General features: G+C 36.3%; 1 protein-coding gene across 1 annotated transcript in view; it reads right to left on the bottom strand.

The window, feature by feature from the left end:
* ajap1 (adherens junctions associated protein 1) overlaps nucleotides 1–15235 on the bottom strand; it is a 73407-nt gene extending 58172 nt beyond the window's left edge. The window contains exon 1 of the mRNA XM_015380194.1: nucleotides 14434–15235. Coding sequence (XP_015235680.1) covers nucleotides 14434–14462 — 29 coding nt within the window. The 5' untranslated portion in view covers nucleotides 14463–15235. The remainder of the gene's footprint in view (nucleotides 1–14433) is intronic.
* Nucleotides 15236–16292: the final 1057 nt, after the last annotated feature.

Genomic DNA, 16292 nt, shown 5'->3' with positions numbered 1-16292 from the left:
TCTTGAACTTTTCCTCTTTCTTTTCCCATCCCCACTGGATGCTGATAATGAGTTTGGCTAAATTGCATCCTTGTTTACTCATAGCATGCATCTTAAATATTGTATCTAGACATGTTTTGGTAAATTATACATTTCTTCTTTTTGTTTACTAACAAATAGAGGGAAATAAAGGGGAGAAAAAGAAAAGTATCTGATAATTTAAATGGAAGTTTTTTTTAATGCTATCAGAGTAAGCTATTTGCGTAAAAACTAAAACATAGAACGTGCCTGAACTGCTTTAAAAATCAAATCTTGCTATGGTGAACCCAATATGCTAACCTTTACTACAGGTTTCTAATAGCTAATTTTGGAAGATTTCTTTAACTTATTTAATATTCTCCCCACTGTGCATGGTGGGAATATAGGCTTGCTTCCTTGTAAAGGTTATACATTAATAGTATTTTTCTGAATACAGGTATGGGCAAGTTTAAGGGAGCAGTGATTCCCAGTGTTATGACAATATGCACAAACCTGCCCCACTTTAAAGACTGCCCCTGTGTTGCATCATGCCTAAGCTGTGGATATTCCCTTGCAACCCACCGAGCAAAAATTGGTTGAAAAGATATTAAAAGGAGGACATGATTTACATCCAAATGACATCTACATTTGGTTGAAACATGAAAGGTGAAAAGCTGTAATTTTCAGATAATTGAAAAGACATTGAAAACTCAGTTCTATTATAAGACTAAAGTTGAACATCATCAGACAGAATAAACACAGCCGCATTTTCAACAACTTTTTCTGGACTAATTCAAGACTATGATGGGCTGACCAGATTTAGCCTAAAAACAGACATCTAAAGGACGTCTGCTGTTTTGGGGGATGTTATTTGGTATAATTCAGAAGACAGCAATGTTTCCTTGACTTTTATACCCTAAATAAAATGAATGGCATTTACTGCAGTCACTATTTTAAACAGCGGGTGTCATTGCATATTGTATCTCCCTTTATCCAGCAACTTTTATTAAAGGAAGAATATAGCAAGGAAGCAATATAACCCTGACAGTTTGGCCCCAGACAGAGTGCATGTAACATTTTACAATCATGTTTCTATCTGTGCTTTTATTTAGCAATGTAGATGCTATTGTAAATTCTATTTAACTAATTTTTACAAAAAATAAGGGTTTGCCAAAGGTTCCTAGGTCGACACTAAATGCATAACTGGCACTGGGGAATTACACTTTCTATATTGGCTGTGTACGTAAGAGTGTAGTTGCACATTTGCAACAATGTGTAACAACGGATTAAGTTGCTGATTAGAGAACCCATAACATGGACAGGTTCAAATTGTAAGAAAATGTAAATAGGTCTTAAGAGAGGATTGTTTAAGTTGTCCTCCCCTCAATAAGGTACTTTTACAGTTCCATATTAAGGCTAAGAAAAATGTTAGCTAACATACAGAACCAATCTAATCCAGTCTTCCTTTTCTGTAGAGCTATGAAAAGAAAAATCCTTCTGTTTTCCTTGTTGTATGGAGGAAGTTGAGGATTCAACCTGATTTCAATTATAAAACTTAGAATGTTGTTTTACTTTAGCAAGCAAACAAACAGCTATAAGGACGCATGCAGTTTGCTCATCGCCATGGAGATGAAATCATACACCTGCTTCAACAATTCCACTGTCGTTTAGACAAGGCAGACAGCACTATGGAGGTAATGTTCATTCATTTCAACAGTGCATTTAACACAATTCGGCTTGACGGACTTGGTCAGATACTCTAGACTAAAGGGTCAACTGTACCAGACAGAGTCCTGTCATCTACAAAAATCAAAAAAGAAATGACTCTGCAGTCATTGGGTGCATCAAAGATGTACAAGACGCTCAGTACAGAGAGCTGTTGAAGAGCTTTGTGGCATGGTGGGGAAACAATCATCTGACTCTGAATGTCAACAAAACAAGGGAGATAATTTTAGATTTCATAAGAAACAGGAACAAGTTGAATTCTATTCACATTATAGGAGAAGTGGAGGTGGTGGAGGAGTATAAAAACCTTGGAGTTCACCTGGACAACAAACCAAACTGGAGACGCAACTGTGAAACTGTCTATAAGAGGGGAAAGAGCAGATTGTACTTGCTAGGGAAGATGAGGTCTTTGATGAGGTGTTTGAAACAAGATGCTACATATCTTCACAACAAGTCTGTTGTGGAGGGTGTGATCTTTTCCTCCATCACTTAAAAAAGCTTGATAAGTTCATAGAGGCCAGCTCTGTTCTAGGAACTTCTCTGGATATGAAGGCGAATTCTTCGTAAAGTGAAGAACATTGTAGACAACAGTGAGCATCCTCTTCATCAGACTGTTAAACAACAACAGAGTGTCTTCAGTAAGAGCCTTCTCCAGATCCAGTGCAAGACAGACCAATAGAGAACATCCTTTCTGCCTACGGCTATCAACACCTACAACAGCTGTTTAAAAAATAACTCATGAGTTACAACATTTAATTTCCCTTTGGGATAAATAAAGAATTCTTGAACTGAATTTAAACTTTTTTTTAACCCAGAAACTCCAGCTGAAACAAAATTATATAATTTGTGAGGAAAATACCAGCAGGGAGTGTTTTAATATCACTGCTGATTTAGAATGCAATAATTACAAAATAATATTAACTGATACAAATCAACCCTAGTGTTATGATTATTTCAATGCAAATAGAGTTAATCTTAAAAATGTACGCATCCACAAGTTGCTTTTTTAATTTAAAAAAGTATTTTCCTTTTTTATTGTGACATTCATCACAAATTAATTATGCTAAAGAAAAACAAGTCTGTGCGGAGAAGAATTAAGAATTAATTGCCATAACCTGGTTAACCTGCAGTTTTATCAGACATGAACCTAAACCAGAGAAGTTAATCTGACTACCAAAAAGCTTTACCCTTTCTTGGATTTTTTTTTTTACTTCTTTTTTTACTTGAGATTTGCTTATTTGCTTCCTTTGGATAAAGCCGGAGTTTGCAGAGTAATTACAAAGGTTCAAATGGATCTCAATGCAAAATCACAAAGGAAAAGCACCAAAACATTTCTAAATATAAAGAAAAATTGGTCTGCATTTATAAGAAGGCTACAAATGATTTGATGCCGACCATGATTTTCTATTTGATTGTAAATAAATGTTTAGATGAGCAAATAATGAAAGATTGCTGTAGAGTAAACAGCACAATGCAAGCAAACTTTTACCTTCTCTACATGCTTGTCCAGGAGGAAAATGTCCTGCAAAGTCCATAACCCGATGCAATCAGCTGTTTTTTTCCTGGTATAGAAAATGATTAACTAGTCTAACTGTAGTATCTGATTGAAGTACCTTGGTATGTGTTGTAAATTGGCACTATATAAATAAACCTAATACCAATGTGCTGTGTCCTCTTAGAAACTAAAGTAGCTTCAAGTCGGTCTTTAATTGTGTAAATATTTTTTGCATTGCTGAATAATGATACTGTTTAGTATCAAACAGATTTATTCATTTTATGAGAAAAGATTTCTAGCTTTGAAGCCAAACTATAAGCCAAAAATATTTTAATTATGTAACATTGCAGCAAGTTCTGGCTAAAAGTTAAAACTGGGAAAGTGATGCAAACTGTACTGTGTGCTGCAGTTTATTGCCTGGAGTAACTTTGAGTAAAATATTTCCAAATATTTCTGGAAAAACAAAAAAAAAAAATGAGCTGTAGATATCAGAGATGCACAATGAGTTTTGAAAATGACTGTAACAGCTTGACCATCTGTCTGCCACCATCTGCATTCAACTAGAGTGGTTACATGGATAAGTGTTGTGTTATTATAAATGAAGTCATTGTCTCTGTTCACTCAAAGCTTTAATGTTGCAAACCTTTGGGAAATTTACAATGGACCATAATTACATTTAATGTAGTGTTTGCACAGGTTAGATCTCCTAAAGAGACTGGCATATCATAGGCTTTTAACTAAGGAAACATAAGAAGGCTATATGAGAGGGCTAAATTACACAATTTTTATTTTCTTTTGGAATTGATCAACTGTCGGGTGACCACTTTAATTATGACTGCATTTACTACGCAGCAATCAACAGAAAAAATACAATACCACAGAAATTAGCTTGCATAATAATGGTGACATTAAAATGCTTATTATTATGATCTTTATTCAAAACTTTTACTGTGGAGCAATTAAAAAAATAAATTTTTTTTGTCATTATATTTTTTCTATATTGCTTTTATAATAATATAATTACAGAAAAATTACTTTCAAAAACAAGAATCACATAAATACACATCGGCAGCAACACAGAAAATGATCTATTCCCCAACAAATTTATATACATACACATACACACAGTATATAACACACCCCAAATCCCTTAAGCATTTATACCAACACTGTAATCAAAATACACCCATGCTTGGCTAGCTTTACTCGGCTCCTTCTGCACCCTTGAAATCATGACTTCAAAAGCTGCTGTCTCTGACATAAGTTGAAGGCATTGCTTAATTTCCAGTCTGTGGGCTCTTCCATTTACGAAGAATCATTCTAGCTGCTACCAGAGAACCTGTCATCATTAGTTTATCTTCAGCTTTTGGAATACACTCTGGTATCAATGACTTCTCTCCTTAAAGGCAGAATTGTGCAGACTCTGGTAAAGGTTGACTAAGCCAGTCCTCAAATTTTTATAAACCTGCCTTCCAAAAGGGCATTATCAAGGGTTAATCCCATAGTGCATGGAGAAGTGTACCCACCTCTTTACTACACTTCCAACATTTGCTATCCTTTATTCTGTACAATTCTGTAGTGAATACATTTATTTCTTGCATCCCTTGTAGCCCCTCCCACATTTGAAAAAATATTTTCCCACACAGCCTCGTCAATGTCTGTATCAAGATCTTTCTCTCAGATAATTCTTACATTTTCACACATTTTGTTCTGGATTCTTGACATTTTGTTACAGACAGTGGCAGAGTGTAATTGTGAAATAGGTGGAGCATTAAAAAACTGCATCACATTATCTTCTTCATTCTCTGTTCTCAAACCAAAAACAGATCCTACTGAACTTCTCAACTGTAGATACCTCCAAAAATCCTCTTTGTCATTTAAGTTAAATTGTTAAGTTTCTCAAAAGACATCATAAAATAAATATTAAAAATAATTATGTGCTGGCAAAAGATTGCAAAAAGCATAAAAAAAATGCATTTTAGATTTAAAATATGACCTTTTTATTAGCATAAAAATGTTGAAGATTGAATGCTTCTCTATTGCAAGAAAGGGAAACTCCACAATAAATAAAATACTATGTTGCCATTAATGCCAACCCCTCAAAATATATTAAAGTAATTTATTAGGAAATTTAATTTTTTTATGCAAAAGAGAGTATGCATTCTAGATTAATCAATTTGAGTAACTTTGAATTAAAAAGTAAACCGAAAACTTTAGAGCATGCAAAATGCTTTAACTGATTCTCCTCAGTTTTGCTTTTTTGCTGCATACTGAGTTTTTGAATTACGAGCCTACATGACTTATTCATCCGTTCCATTTAAAACTCAGTTTAACTGGCACTTTACCCATAGCACTGGATGAAAATATACTCCCTTTGGTGTCACTGAATGAAAGCTTAAGTACATTCTTAAAGTGGTGCATTAGATTTAATCTGCCACAAAAGTCAAACGTTTCACTCAAGCAAATTAAATCTCCTTTCAGTACAAATTTCTACAAGCCTTAATGTATCATGGTAAAGCAACCTTACTGAAATGTACAAGGACATCTGTTATGCTACAACATGACGACCTCTCGAGTAACTTCAGGACCTCGCTCATTCACTATCATTCACACAAGCAGCCTGATATTGTGGGGTTATCAAATAGCAAACCATAGCTCTTGAAATCCACCTTTACATTATTATTCTTTTCTACTTCTTGGCATTATTAAGATTCTGCATTTTAATCTTGCAACCCTTTTTTTATTCTGTCTTTCACAAGATAGATTATACAGTTAATTTTAATTCTAAGGGAAGAAAAAAAGTAGGAAGATTATGAGAATAATGTTTTTGGAAATGAGCTACAACACACAGTACTTTAAACTAGGAACTAAAACCAAGTGTATCATATTTGATACATGAGTTACTTTACTTTTAATCCCTCACACACATCTACTGAACAGAAAATCTATAAAAGATACAGAAATGCCTAATGTATGAAAATTGATGCGTATAAATAATTTAATTTCACTTATACAAAACTACCGTAATGTATTTTTTTTATTTGTCAGAAAGTTCAATGACAGTTCTAATTAGAAAAAAAAACAGTATTTTGCTGAAAATGATTTAATGGTCCAGGCTTTAAAATGTTAAACATAATATGATTTATACATACATATACATACATTTATGTAATGTAATAATTAATATGCTGCATGTCGGATATCATTAAAGAAAACGGTGTGTAGGGAAGTATGCATATCTTTCAACATTTGGCCAGAAAGATGACTGAATATTTAATAAAATACAAGTCCCATTATATATTTTAATATAAGTCCCATTTATTCTTTGTCATACGCAAACTAATAATTTATAGCCAGATAATAATTAACTGTCTAAGACAAAATCGATCACAGTCAAAGAGGTTTCAAAAATGTGCTGCTCTGTAAAGTGCCATGAGATACCATGTGTTTTGAATAGTTGCTATAGAAATATGTTGTGTTTCCTGGACGATGCCGCCTGTGGAGCTGGTTGACAGTTGCCGTTTGTATCTCTGCTTCTTTTTTTATGTCTACTTCTGTCTCCTTGAATCCCAGTCGGCCTCGTCAGATGGCTGCTCACATTGAGCCTGTTTCTGCTGGAGGTTTCTCACTGTTAAAAGGGAGTTTTCCTCTCCACTGTCACCGCATGCATACTTGGGGTGAGGGATTGCTGAAGAGTTGATGGGATTGAAGGCGCAAATTGATCACAATAATTAAAATAGCCTGCGCTTTGTAAAGCGAAAAAAGTCATAACATGCAACTTTTGTCAAAACAAATTAACATGGCACGGAACCACCATGTTTGTTTGGTTTTAAAGTGGGGAAACGTAACATTAGTTTCTCAGGTAGCTCATCTGATGCTTTCCTTACCGTGTTAGTAGGTTACAGACAGTGATAAGGTTGGCTACTTATTTTACTTTCAATTTCATTTGAATTAGCTTAAGCAGCGTTTATATTTACTTTATAAATAAATTAACTTGCAAATTATGAGGGCAAGGCTTTTAAAGTTGGTTTTTGTTAAATAGAAAACTTTGAAGCAATCTGACTGTATGATCTGGTTGAATTTTCTCTGTAAAGTGCATGACATATGTTGTGAATTGGCACTATATAAATAAACTGAATTGAAATATAATTGAATTGACATTGCCTCAGAGAACAAGAGGAAAGAACCAGAAGCATGCTTCAAGTGAAGACATGTTGTGTCATACAGTGATACAGGTAAAGAGAAGCAGTGAAGACTGTCAGTTATGGGACAGACTTTGATGCAGTGCTTACAGCCAGTGTGGAGATACAGTAAACTTTGAAGGATTTTCACAAAGTAAGTTAGGAGACAGAGGGGAAACGGTTTCAAGTGCATTAAATGAACCATTCGGTCATCAGATGCGTAGTTAGCTTCAGGCTGAACACCCGCTCTCCACAGACTCAGTGGCATCATCCTTCAGTTTGACCCAATACAGCCAGTCTGATTCTAAGCTCTCTGCCTGCTCACCCCTCCCACACATGGTTTGTCAAACAGGAGGATGACAACAGCAAAGCCCTGTCTCGCAAACATCTAACTCAAAAAATCCCCCCACTGTGGTAACGAGGTCCTCATTTTAAGAATCTATAATTTGAAGCATTTTCTTTCAAATCCAGCTGCCAGTTCATTTTCATACAGATACATTTCCGTAACTTTTGCTCCCACAAAGTCTTCTCCCGTTTATTCTCATTTCAAAAAGGCTTCTAATAAACATTTGAAAAGTAAGAGTTTCTTGTTGTACCAGCAATGTTTAGCAGCTGTCTGTGGTGCAGTAGACATTAGGCTGCTTTTTCCATCCAATATCACCTGCTTGGGGAATTGCTGTGCAAGTCCTAAAATGTTTTATCCAAGTTTTAGAACAGCTAAATTGGTTACCGGCATCATGCACTGGGTAATGCAGCCTCTTCTCAGGGTTCACATGTTAAGTACTGTTAAGAGTAAGAAGGACAAAATGTGAGACACTTTAAATCTTGGTCTATGATTGGCATTCACACATGCATACATACTCCTAATGCTCGACAAACCCAGAAAATAATGGATTTGACCAAGAATCTTAAAATAAGGTAACAGCTGACTAGTGTAAGTGCTCATTCTCCAGTAATCAGTACTCGCTTTGTTCCCCTTGTGCTACATATATAGTATATAATGTTTTACCTTTAAAATCAATAGTTCCTCAGGTACAGTATGATATCTTCTAATGTAATTTATCTCTTTAAGCAAACCGTTACACAGATCTACGAAGGTCAGCGAGATTTGTAGGGCTTGTTGTGAACCAGAATAATCTTTGCAAATACATATGCTATCAAGCACACAGCTGTTTTTAGGTAAAGAACTTGTTTTCCAAAGGATTTAAAAGACAAATTTAATCTCTTTACTTTGACAAATATCATCTACAAGTCGCCGTGCAGCAGAAACTCACTCTGGGGGGGTCAGGAGCTCATCTAGCCTGGGTGGATATCTTGTATCACCCAGATAAGCACCATGGTTTGCTTTCCGTGGGCTTTCAGAGATTTATGGATTGCCTGCATGGAGTAGGCCACTGGGAGGGGAGTATTGAAATCATCCAAAAGTCCCAGTAGGGTTCAACACACACACGCAAAGACACGTTTACCCCTATAAACAGACTAGAACTTCATCTTAGCCTTAAAGTCTAAGCTGTAACAACTGCTACTATGGCTGCAGTATAAAAATCCTGGCTGTGACCAGAAATCAGGCTAAAGGTAAAAATAAAAATAATGAATTAATTATAAATGTTGAGGGGTGAATATATCCTTGTATCTGGTTGAATAGGAGTACAAGACACAACAGCCAAGGGTTTTGCATCATCCCATTAATTACTCCCTCTGCACAGTTTCCTCCAGCTCTGTGTATATGACCCACATGTTCAGAAAGAAACAGCTTAGGAGAAATGGGGTGAATAAGAAAACAGAAAAACTAGAAAATTGCTCCAATTATAAAATCCCTTTGATGTAATAATTTTCACTTTGCCCTACGCCACAGTCCACATCAATTACCATTAAGATGCTAAAAACAAAACAAAGCATTTATTAAGTAGTATTTCAGCTGAGCTGTGAGATTCTCCACAGGCCAGTTAATGGAAAAAGTGGTGTGATGGATAAATTGGATCCTTTATAGAAGTACCATTGATCCTGCAAACGCTCACTACAATAATCAGGCAAGGTCTAAGCACCGTCCCAACAAGACAAAGTTCATACTTACACAAAATGGTACTTATAACTTACTGAATGTAATATTTTAATGGACAGAATATCTGTTGATGTGTTTTAGATGTACCTTTTCTTGCATGCAGGAAACACTATGAACATAAATAACATGTTATTTTTTTTTGTCTTTTAAAAAAACAAAAAAATAAAACCAGTAACCGTGTTTCATGTGTAGCACCTCAAAGGATCTGATCTTGACAAACTGCAAGGTGCGAACTGCCAGGGCTGCCAATCAGGCACAAGATTTATCTAACATCAGCAGCACATTGCCAACCGTTTGCTGATGCACACAAGATGCAGATTTGGGTCATTAAGCAAATTTATGAGCGAAGCAGTAAAGATAAAAGCAGGGATACAGTTCTCGCAGGTGTGCAGAAAATGAGGCGAACATGTGGATAGGTATATCTAAACAGTTTACAATAATAAAAAAAATATGGTAAACTTTAAACATGCAGTTTATAAACATCATATTCAGAGCAGCATTATTACTTTTTTGAATAACCTTTTCTTTAATTTGTTTGTTTGCCTTTCTTTTTACATATTGAAGTACAATGGATAAAACAGAAATGTAATTTTATGTTTAGAGCTTGTTATCCTCAGAAAATCTAACTTTGGGAAGTGTTTGGGAATTTCAATCTGAAAAACTCACAGAAAGAGAAAAGACAATTAGGAGAAATTTTTTGAAACAATTACTTTGTCTTTGGCGCTCCGACCTCGGCAGGAAACATAACACTTAGTTTTGATAGATATGCATAAACAGGAGCAAAGAATAGGGCTGGATGGACTAAATTACCGTCAGATTTCTCAATCAGACAACAGTTTGTTGGTATTTTATGCACAGCTCCAGATTTAAGCAATTTATAGTTAATAGGTTGAAAAGCACTTCTGGTATGAAGATCATCAGAAGTTTTAAGATCTTATCAGTATCTTGTGGTTTGCAGCTCGCTTCTATGGACTAAAGAACTTTAGAGAAGTCCTATAAAAAAGGAGATAATATTAATGCTACTGAATATTTTCTTCTTTGGTCACAGTGCCTAGTTTTAACAGCCAGGGTGTGAGCAGTGTCCCCGAGGCCATAAAATAAACCCAAGTCTACTCAACTAAAGCATCCAATATACATTAACAGAATGTGTTGCAGAGTAAAAAGAACCACAATGGCAACTGCGACTTTTGTACTTTTCTTCAGTTGCCATCAATAGCCTGAAAAATGCTCTAATGTCTCTGAGCTTGAGTGGGATCTCCGAATTGGTCAAATGGCCACAGTTGGATTCTCTTACTTTGTGTCTTTAGTGATCATATGGGGATAACCTGTCCTAGTCCACCTGGAATTTGACAGACTGCTAAGCACAGGTGGTTAGAACACACGCACATACACCTCCAGAAGATAGGATCTCAGAGAAGCAACTCAGCCTATTTCACTGCAAATTAGGTTAATCACGCTCCAGAGAGGCCCAGTTAATAACCCTCATAGAGACTATTAAGATGGCACCTAAATCATAGGACTATCTGGATGTCTGATGCCCCCTCCCATACGTGGGGGACATACTTTGCCCTGGAGTTCTCATGAAAGCTAGTTCTGAGAGCAAAGAGTCGGGTCATATACAGTTCAACAACAGCAGACCGCTGATGTCACTAAACTGTTTTGAGTATTTAGCGGGTCTTGTTCATCAAGGCAGTTATATTATCCCGAATTAGACCATTAGTCAGATACAAACCACAATTTGACGCAGGGCTAACACAGCATATTAAGCACACGCTCTCCATGAATACTGATATGAGGACATAGTGTTCATAGTGTTCATATTATCAATGCTTGAGTAAATCTAATATTTATCCAGATAGAAATGTTTAGACACCACAGGAATCAGTAACCTCTTTGGGACATCTCTACTTAAAATGAAGGTCCTTGGGAAAGGTAAAGGGTGTCTCTGCCACTTATATTATAGAGACACAAGAATCTGAAGCCCGATAGCATCTCCTGTGTGTTGGTTGGTTGAGGGGAAGCAAAAACTGTGACGTCCCTGAAAGATTTAGTGCCGAGATGCAGAGCCTGGCAGAGATTAATAGTGGCCAGCAAACTCAAATTATACACAATTACGGACACTTTCAACTTGGATCACACATGCATTTATCTTCCACTGGGAATATTCATCATGTGCATGGAGTATATTTTACAATGAGAGGGGCACAAAAAGATATAAGACAAACGTTGCTCACAAACAATCATTTTCTTGGCAGTTTTTACAGCCTGCAGCCATATTTATATCTGAATAATACAAAACAAATACCCCATTTAGAATATTGAATTAGTGTAAGTGCTGAAAGAAAACATTATTTTCATTTAATTGGCAGGATGAGAAAACCTATTTGTGTGCTACAAAAATACAAATGATCCTCCATATATAGCTTTGGCATTATTGTTTCTGTTGAGTATATAAACATTCAATCATTTTAATGAACAGATGTTTACAGTTATTGGCAACAGCAGTAAAGATTAACAGAAAGGCTAAGAGAAGCATCTGTTATTGCATTATCTCAGATAGAACGTTTGAGGAAAAAAAAATAATTTTATTTCAGTGTGGGAACAAATCCACACTGAACAAGAATTATCATAGAATAACTGGCTGGCAAAAAAAATGTAAAAACAAATGATAATTAATTAAAGTTTTTAGTTAAGGCCAATCAATATTTGAATTAATGATATGATGCCCTTTAACGAAGTTTATACAGCCTTTGAAGGCAAAAATGGCTGAAAGTATCAAAGATCTCGCAAAAAGATCTAACCTCCAGAAACATTCTCATGCTTGAATCTGGAATGCCTCCTACAGTAAGTGATTGCATTAAATGGTTGATATGCTGAACCTCTGACCCCCTAGAATTAATCTTTATCCTAAAGTTCTTTAACAGTATACTAAAGTTTTTCCTCCTTTATCATCCTATTGTTCTTGCTTGATAGCAATTGGGGTCCAGCATTGACTTTGGTACTAAAACATGTATTGTTTATTCTTATAGGCCCATCCCCCATCTGATGTATATATGTATTCAAATTGAAGAGTTAGTGTCAGATAATGAAGCTGCAAAAATGTAAGATTCTCTTTAAATTTTTTTTATATGTCATTAATAGGGGTTGCATATACAGTCTCAACATATATCTAAGACGAATTATAAATCACCTATTTGTTCGTAAAACTCTTGTATTTAATATTAAATGGCACATAAGATTGTTTTTACAGTAATAACAGCATCATTTCAGTCAGGTAATTTAAAGTATATAATAAAATGTGATTATTGGGCATTTTTGTACTGAGAGTCTCAATAAAGTAGTCACCCAAATACATAATAAATAAGGAGATATCATATAATATCATATTTACATCATATAATAAGCGAAAGGTGTTTTTGATTATCTTTCCATCGGTTCTTTTTTTTTGAGTTTGCTAAATGAGTACTGTTACATTTACGCCCACATATCTCCATTCTGAGGGCAGTTTGTTCTTTATCTGCTCCAACAGGTACAGTTGCTGTTTCCACACATGCTCATAGTTCACAACTCCCTCTTTCCATTGCACATAAACAAACACATTAGGAACAGTAAGATTTTTTTTCCTGGGAGGATCCGTTTACCATCACAGACTGATAATGCATGACAAAAGCAATCGACGCAGGCTTTCAGTTACTATTGGAGACAAAGAGGCTTACAACTTATAACAAGCTGCTGTAGAGATAGCACCAGTTGCCGTTTCTCCAGGCATTTCAACTCTGATGCCACCGCCCCCCCACCTCTCAGCAAGTGCCAAAAAAAAATCCTCAAAAAGGAAAAACTAATCTATTTGAACTTTAGAACATGCCAGATCTGAAACCATTTCATCATCTTATGCATCTGCTGCTCTGTCGACGCCATGCACTGCCATCACCCTGTGCGGTCAGCCTAGGATGTGGGGAGTGTGTCATGCATAATAAATATAGGGCATGGAAAGGGGTAGGAATTAAATATGCCAGGCAGGAATAAGATTTGGCGTGTGGTAACAGAACCTGAATAACATTAGACTGTTGCTCATTTAGGAACAAACAATTACAGATACTTCATGGAAGAATTATATGTCAAATTTTGGCTGTTGGTTGGAAACTTACTAAGAAGGCTAACCTAAAAAGTATGCTTTTCATCTTTTTCATAAACGTAGGAAAAAGTGTTATAGAAAAATACCAAATTAGAAAATATTATCAGTTCAGTCAAGGCAAGGCAAGTGCCTTTATAGAGCATATTCCAGTAGCAAGACCATTGAAACTGGTCAAATCAAGCTTAGAGAATCTGCTTTAGTATCATCCGGTGAAATACTATTATCTACCCAAGTTAAAATTAGGTAACTGAACTGCAAAGCAAAAAAAAAAAAAAATACAAAAATAAACTTTTAAAGCACAAACCTCCTCAATATCAAAATGTTTAATTTATTGGTAAATAAAACAATATATTTACATAAGGGTAATATTAGTCACCTTATAATCACTGAATCACATAATTGCATCTTCCATATGTTGTATCACAGTGAGGTGGAGCTGTCAGGGCTAACCTTGCAGCTCTGCGCGCGCGCTTTCTTCTCTGTCCGCGTGTGAGTCGTTTGAGCCATGCTGTTGGCGCCCCCTAGCGTCCTCGATGTGAACCTTTCAAAATTGTTTCTTCACAAAAACAATGTTTACGAATAAAATAAAAACATAACCTGAAATATTCTTATAATGTTTCTACTTTTTCTGTTTATAATATTAATAATGATAAATTTCGAGTGGATTTTTATCGACGTTTGGCTATAAGTTGCCATGGCGTAGGTTTTAAAACTCAGACTTGCTGTGAAAAGAGGTGTCAAATTTTGTAAAGAATGTAAAAAGACGGTTTAAAGAAGCATTTTGTGACATTATTAATCCCGACTTTTATATTTTAATTTCCCAGCAAACAGATCTCACCTGCGCGCAGCGCTCCTTTTCATCCACATCTTATCTCGGCTGCCGAATCCGCCTCAGTCCTCCAGGTACCCTCCCATTTGGACGGCTTTCCACCAAAGTCTGGGGGCAAATTCTGGTTTGTAGAGACAAAAGCACTCAAGTAACGGACCTTACTCCAGCTGTCAAAGCCAGCATGGTCGTTTTAAGCCATATCCTTCAACGTGGCGCACATCGAATTCCTCCAAGAAGGCGGACAAATCCCACTTAAAAAAATAAATAAAAATGCCAAAACAAATGTCAGTTTGCTCAGAACTTCTTCATCTGTTGTTCTGTCCTCTTCCTGGATATTAATTAAAAGCAAAGGCGGACAGGTGAGCAGGTGCCCTCAAACTTTGCCTCCCCGCAAAAGCATTTATAGCTTTCCTCCATCGGAAAGAGCAAATATATAAGGTGCAGGGAAAAGAGGGCAAGTTGTTGGCTTCTTCATCACTGAACTGACAGCACGCCGCTTACATTTCTGAGAGGCAGATGGACGTCCAAGAAAAAGAGAGAGAGAGAAAAAACACTGAGAGCGGATGATAAGGATGCACGGAGGATCCAAGTCAGCAGCGCACGCAGGGGGTCCTCATTATCTCCTCACATCTTTGGAGGTGTTAAGGGTTGAGGAGGGGTTTAGAGAAAGTAAAAAAGGATGAAAAGAAATGATGGAAAATAGGCGCAAGTGAGGAAAGGAGGAAGGAGCGCGATGAGAGAGAATCCTGGAGGATGAGGAGTTGGAGAGAGAGGGGGGATGAGAGCTTGTCATTACAGAGGAGAGGAGGACGGTCCGTCTCCTCCTGCTGCTCCTCTTCTCTCAGACTGACGAACGACCTGCCTGCCGAGCCCCACGTTGTCGTGACGTCACTTTAAAGCCAAATATGTCATGTGCCAGAGCGCTGCGCTTCATGTAGGAGCGCGCGCGCACACATGGCGTGTTGATGGAGGGCAGAGTTGCACTTACCTGTACAGGTGTCAGCATGACTGAAGTGTCATTTGTTAGGGAAATGCATTTGCAGCTTCATTTTCCAAAATATTTAAGTTTTTTTTAAGTCGTTTAATGGGATTTCATCTGACAGGCCATCCATAAACAGCGCGTAATGGTTAAGTAGAAGCAAAATGATACATGCAGGTAAACTATTCTATAAATACAAATTTGAGATTTGTAAAAATATGTCAGAATAGCTCGGATTTAGTCACTGGATGGGTTATATCTGTTAACATGAAATGTTCCTGTTCCAATCAGATTGTACTTCACTTCCATACAGAAAGCCCATATTCTTATCTTCAGCTACCACAGTTTACATGTCAGATTAAATAATACTACTTATCCAAGAGCTACTTTATTGTATCTCTTATACTATATCCTTTGTTGTTGCATTTCTTTGCAGGTGATGAAGCAGACTGAAGATGTTTAATCGTTATCTCCCTTTTATCTCCCCTTTCTTACTTTTTCTCCTTTTTTTTCCATTGCAGTGTCCATAAAATCTGTAAAACTCCCTTCGTGAATTATAATAAAGTTATTTATATGCATTAATCAAGCAGAACACTATGGCAATAGCCGTACTGCTCCACTTGTGAAAGTAAAATCTGTTGGGCTCTTTTTGGCATCAAGACAATTATTCTTATCACCACATCGCCAGACAGGACATTGTTTAAAAAAATAATTATAAAATAGATAAAAGTAATAAAAAAAATAGATTTTGCTCAGTGCTTTAACTGGATAATCTTCCACAGTAATATATTTTGTTCAAACTAATCAGTTGCTTTGTCTTTGCGTTCATGTTGGTGGTCTTGTGGAAAGATTAAAGTAATTTGCAAGCTTGGAATCAGATTAGCTTCCA

Source organism: Cyprinodon variegatus, unplaced genomic scaffold (genome assembly GCF_000732505.1).
Source record: "Cyprinodon variegatus isolate N-32 unplaced genomic scaffold, C_variegatus-1.0 Scaffold209, whole genome shotgun sequence".
Taxonomy (NCBI): Eukaryota; Metazoa; Chordata; class Actinopteri; order Cyprinodontiformes; family Cyprinodontidae; genus Cyprinodon; species Cyprinodon variegatus.
Note: the sequence above shows the minus strand (reverse complement) of the source record. Positions and strands in the feature narration are given on the sequence as shown.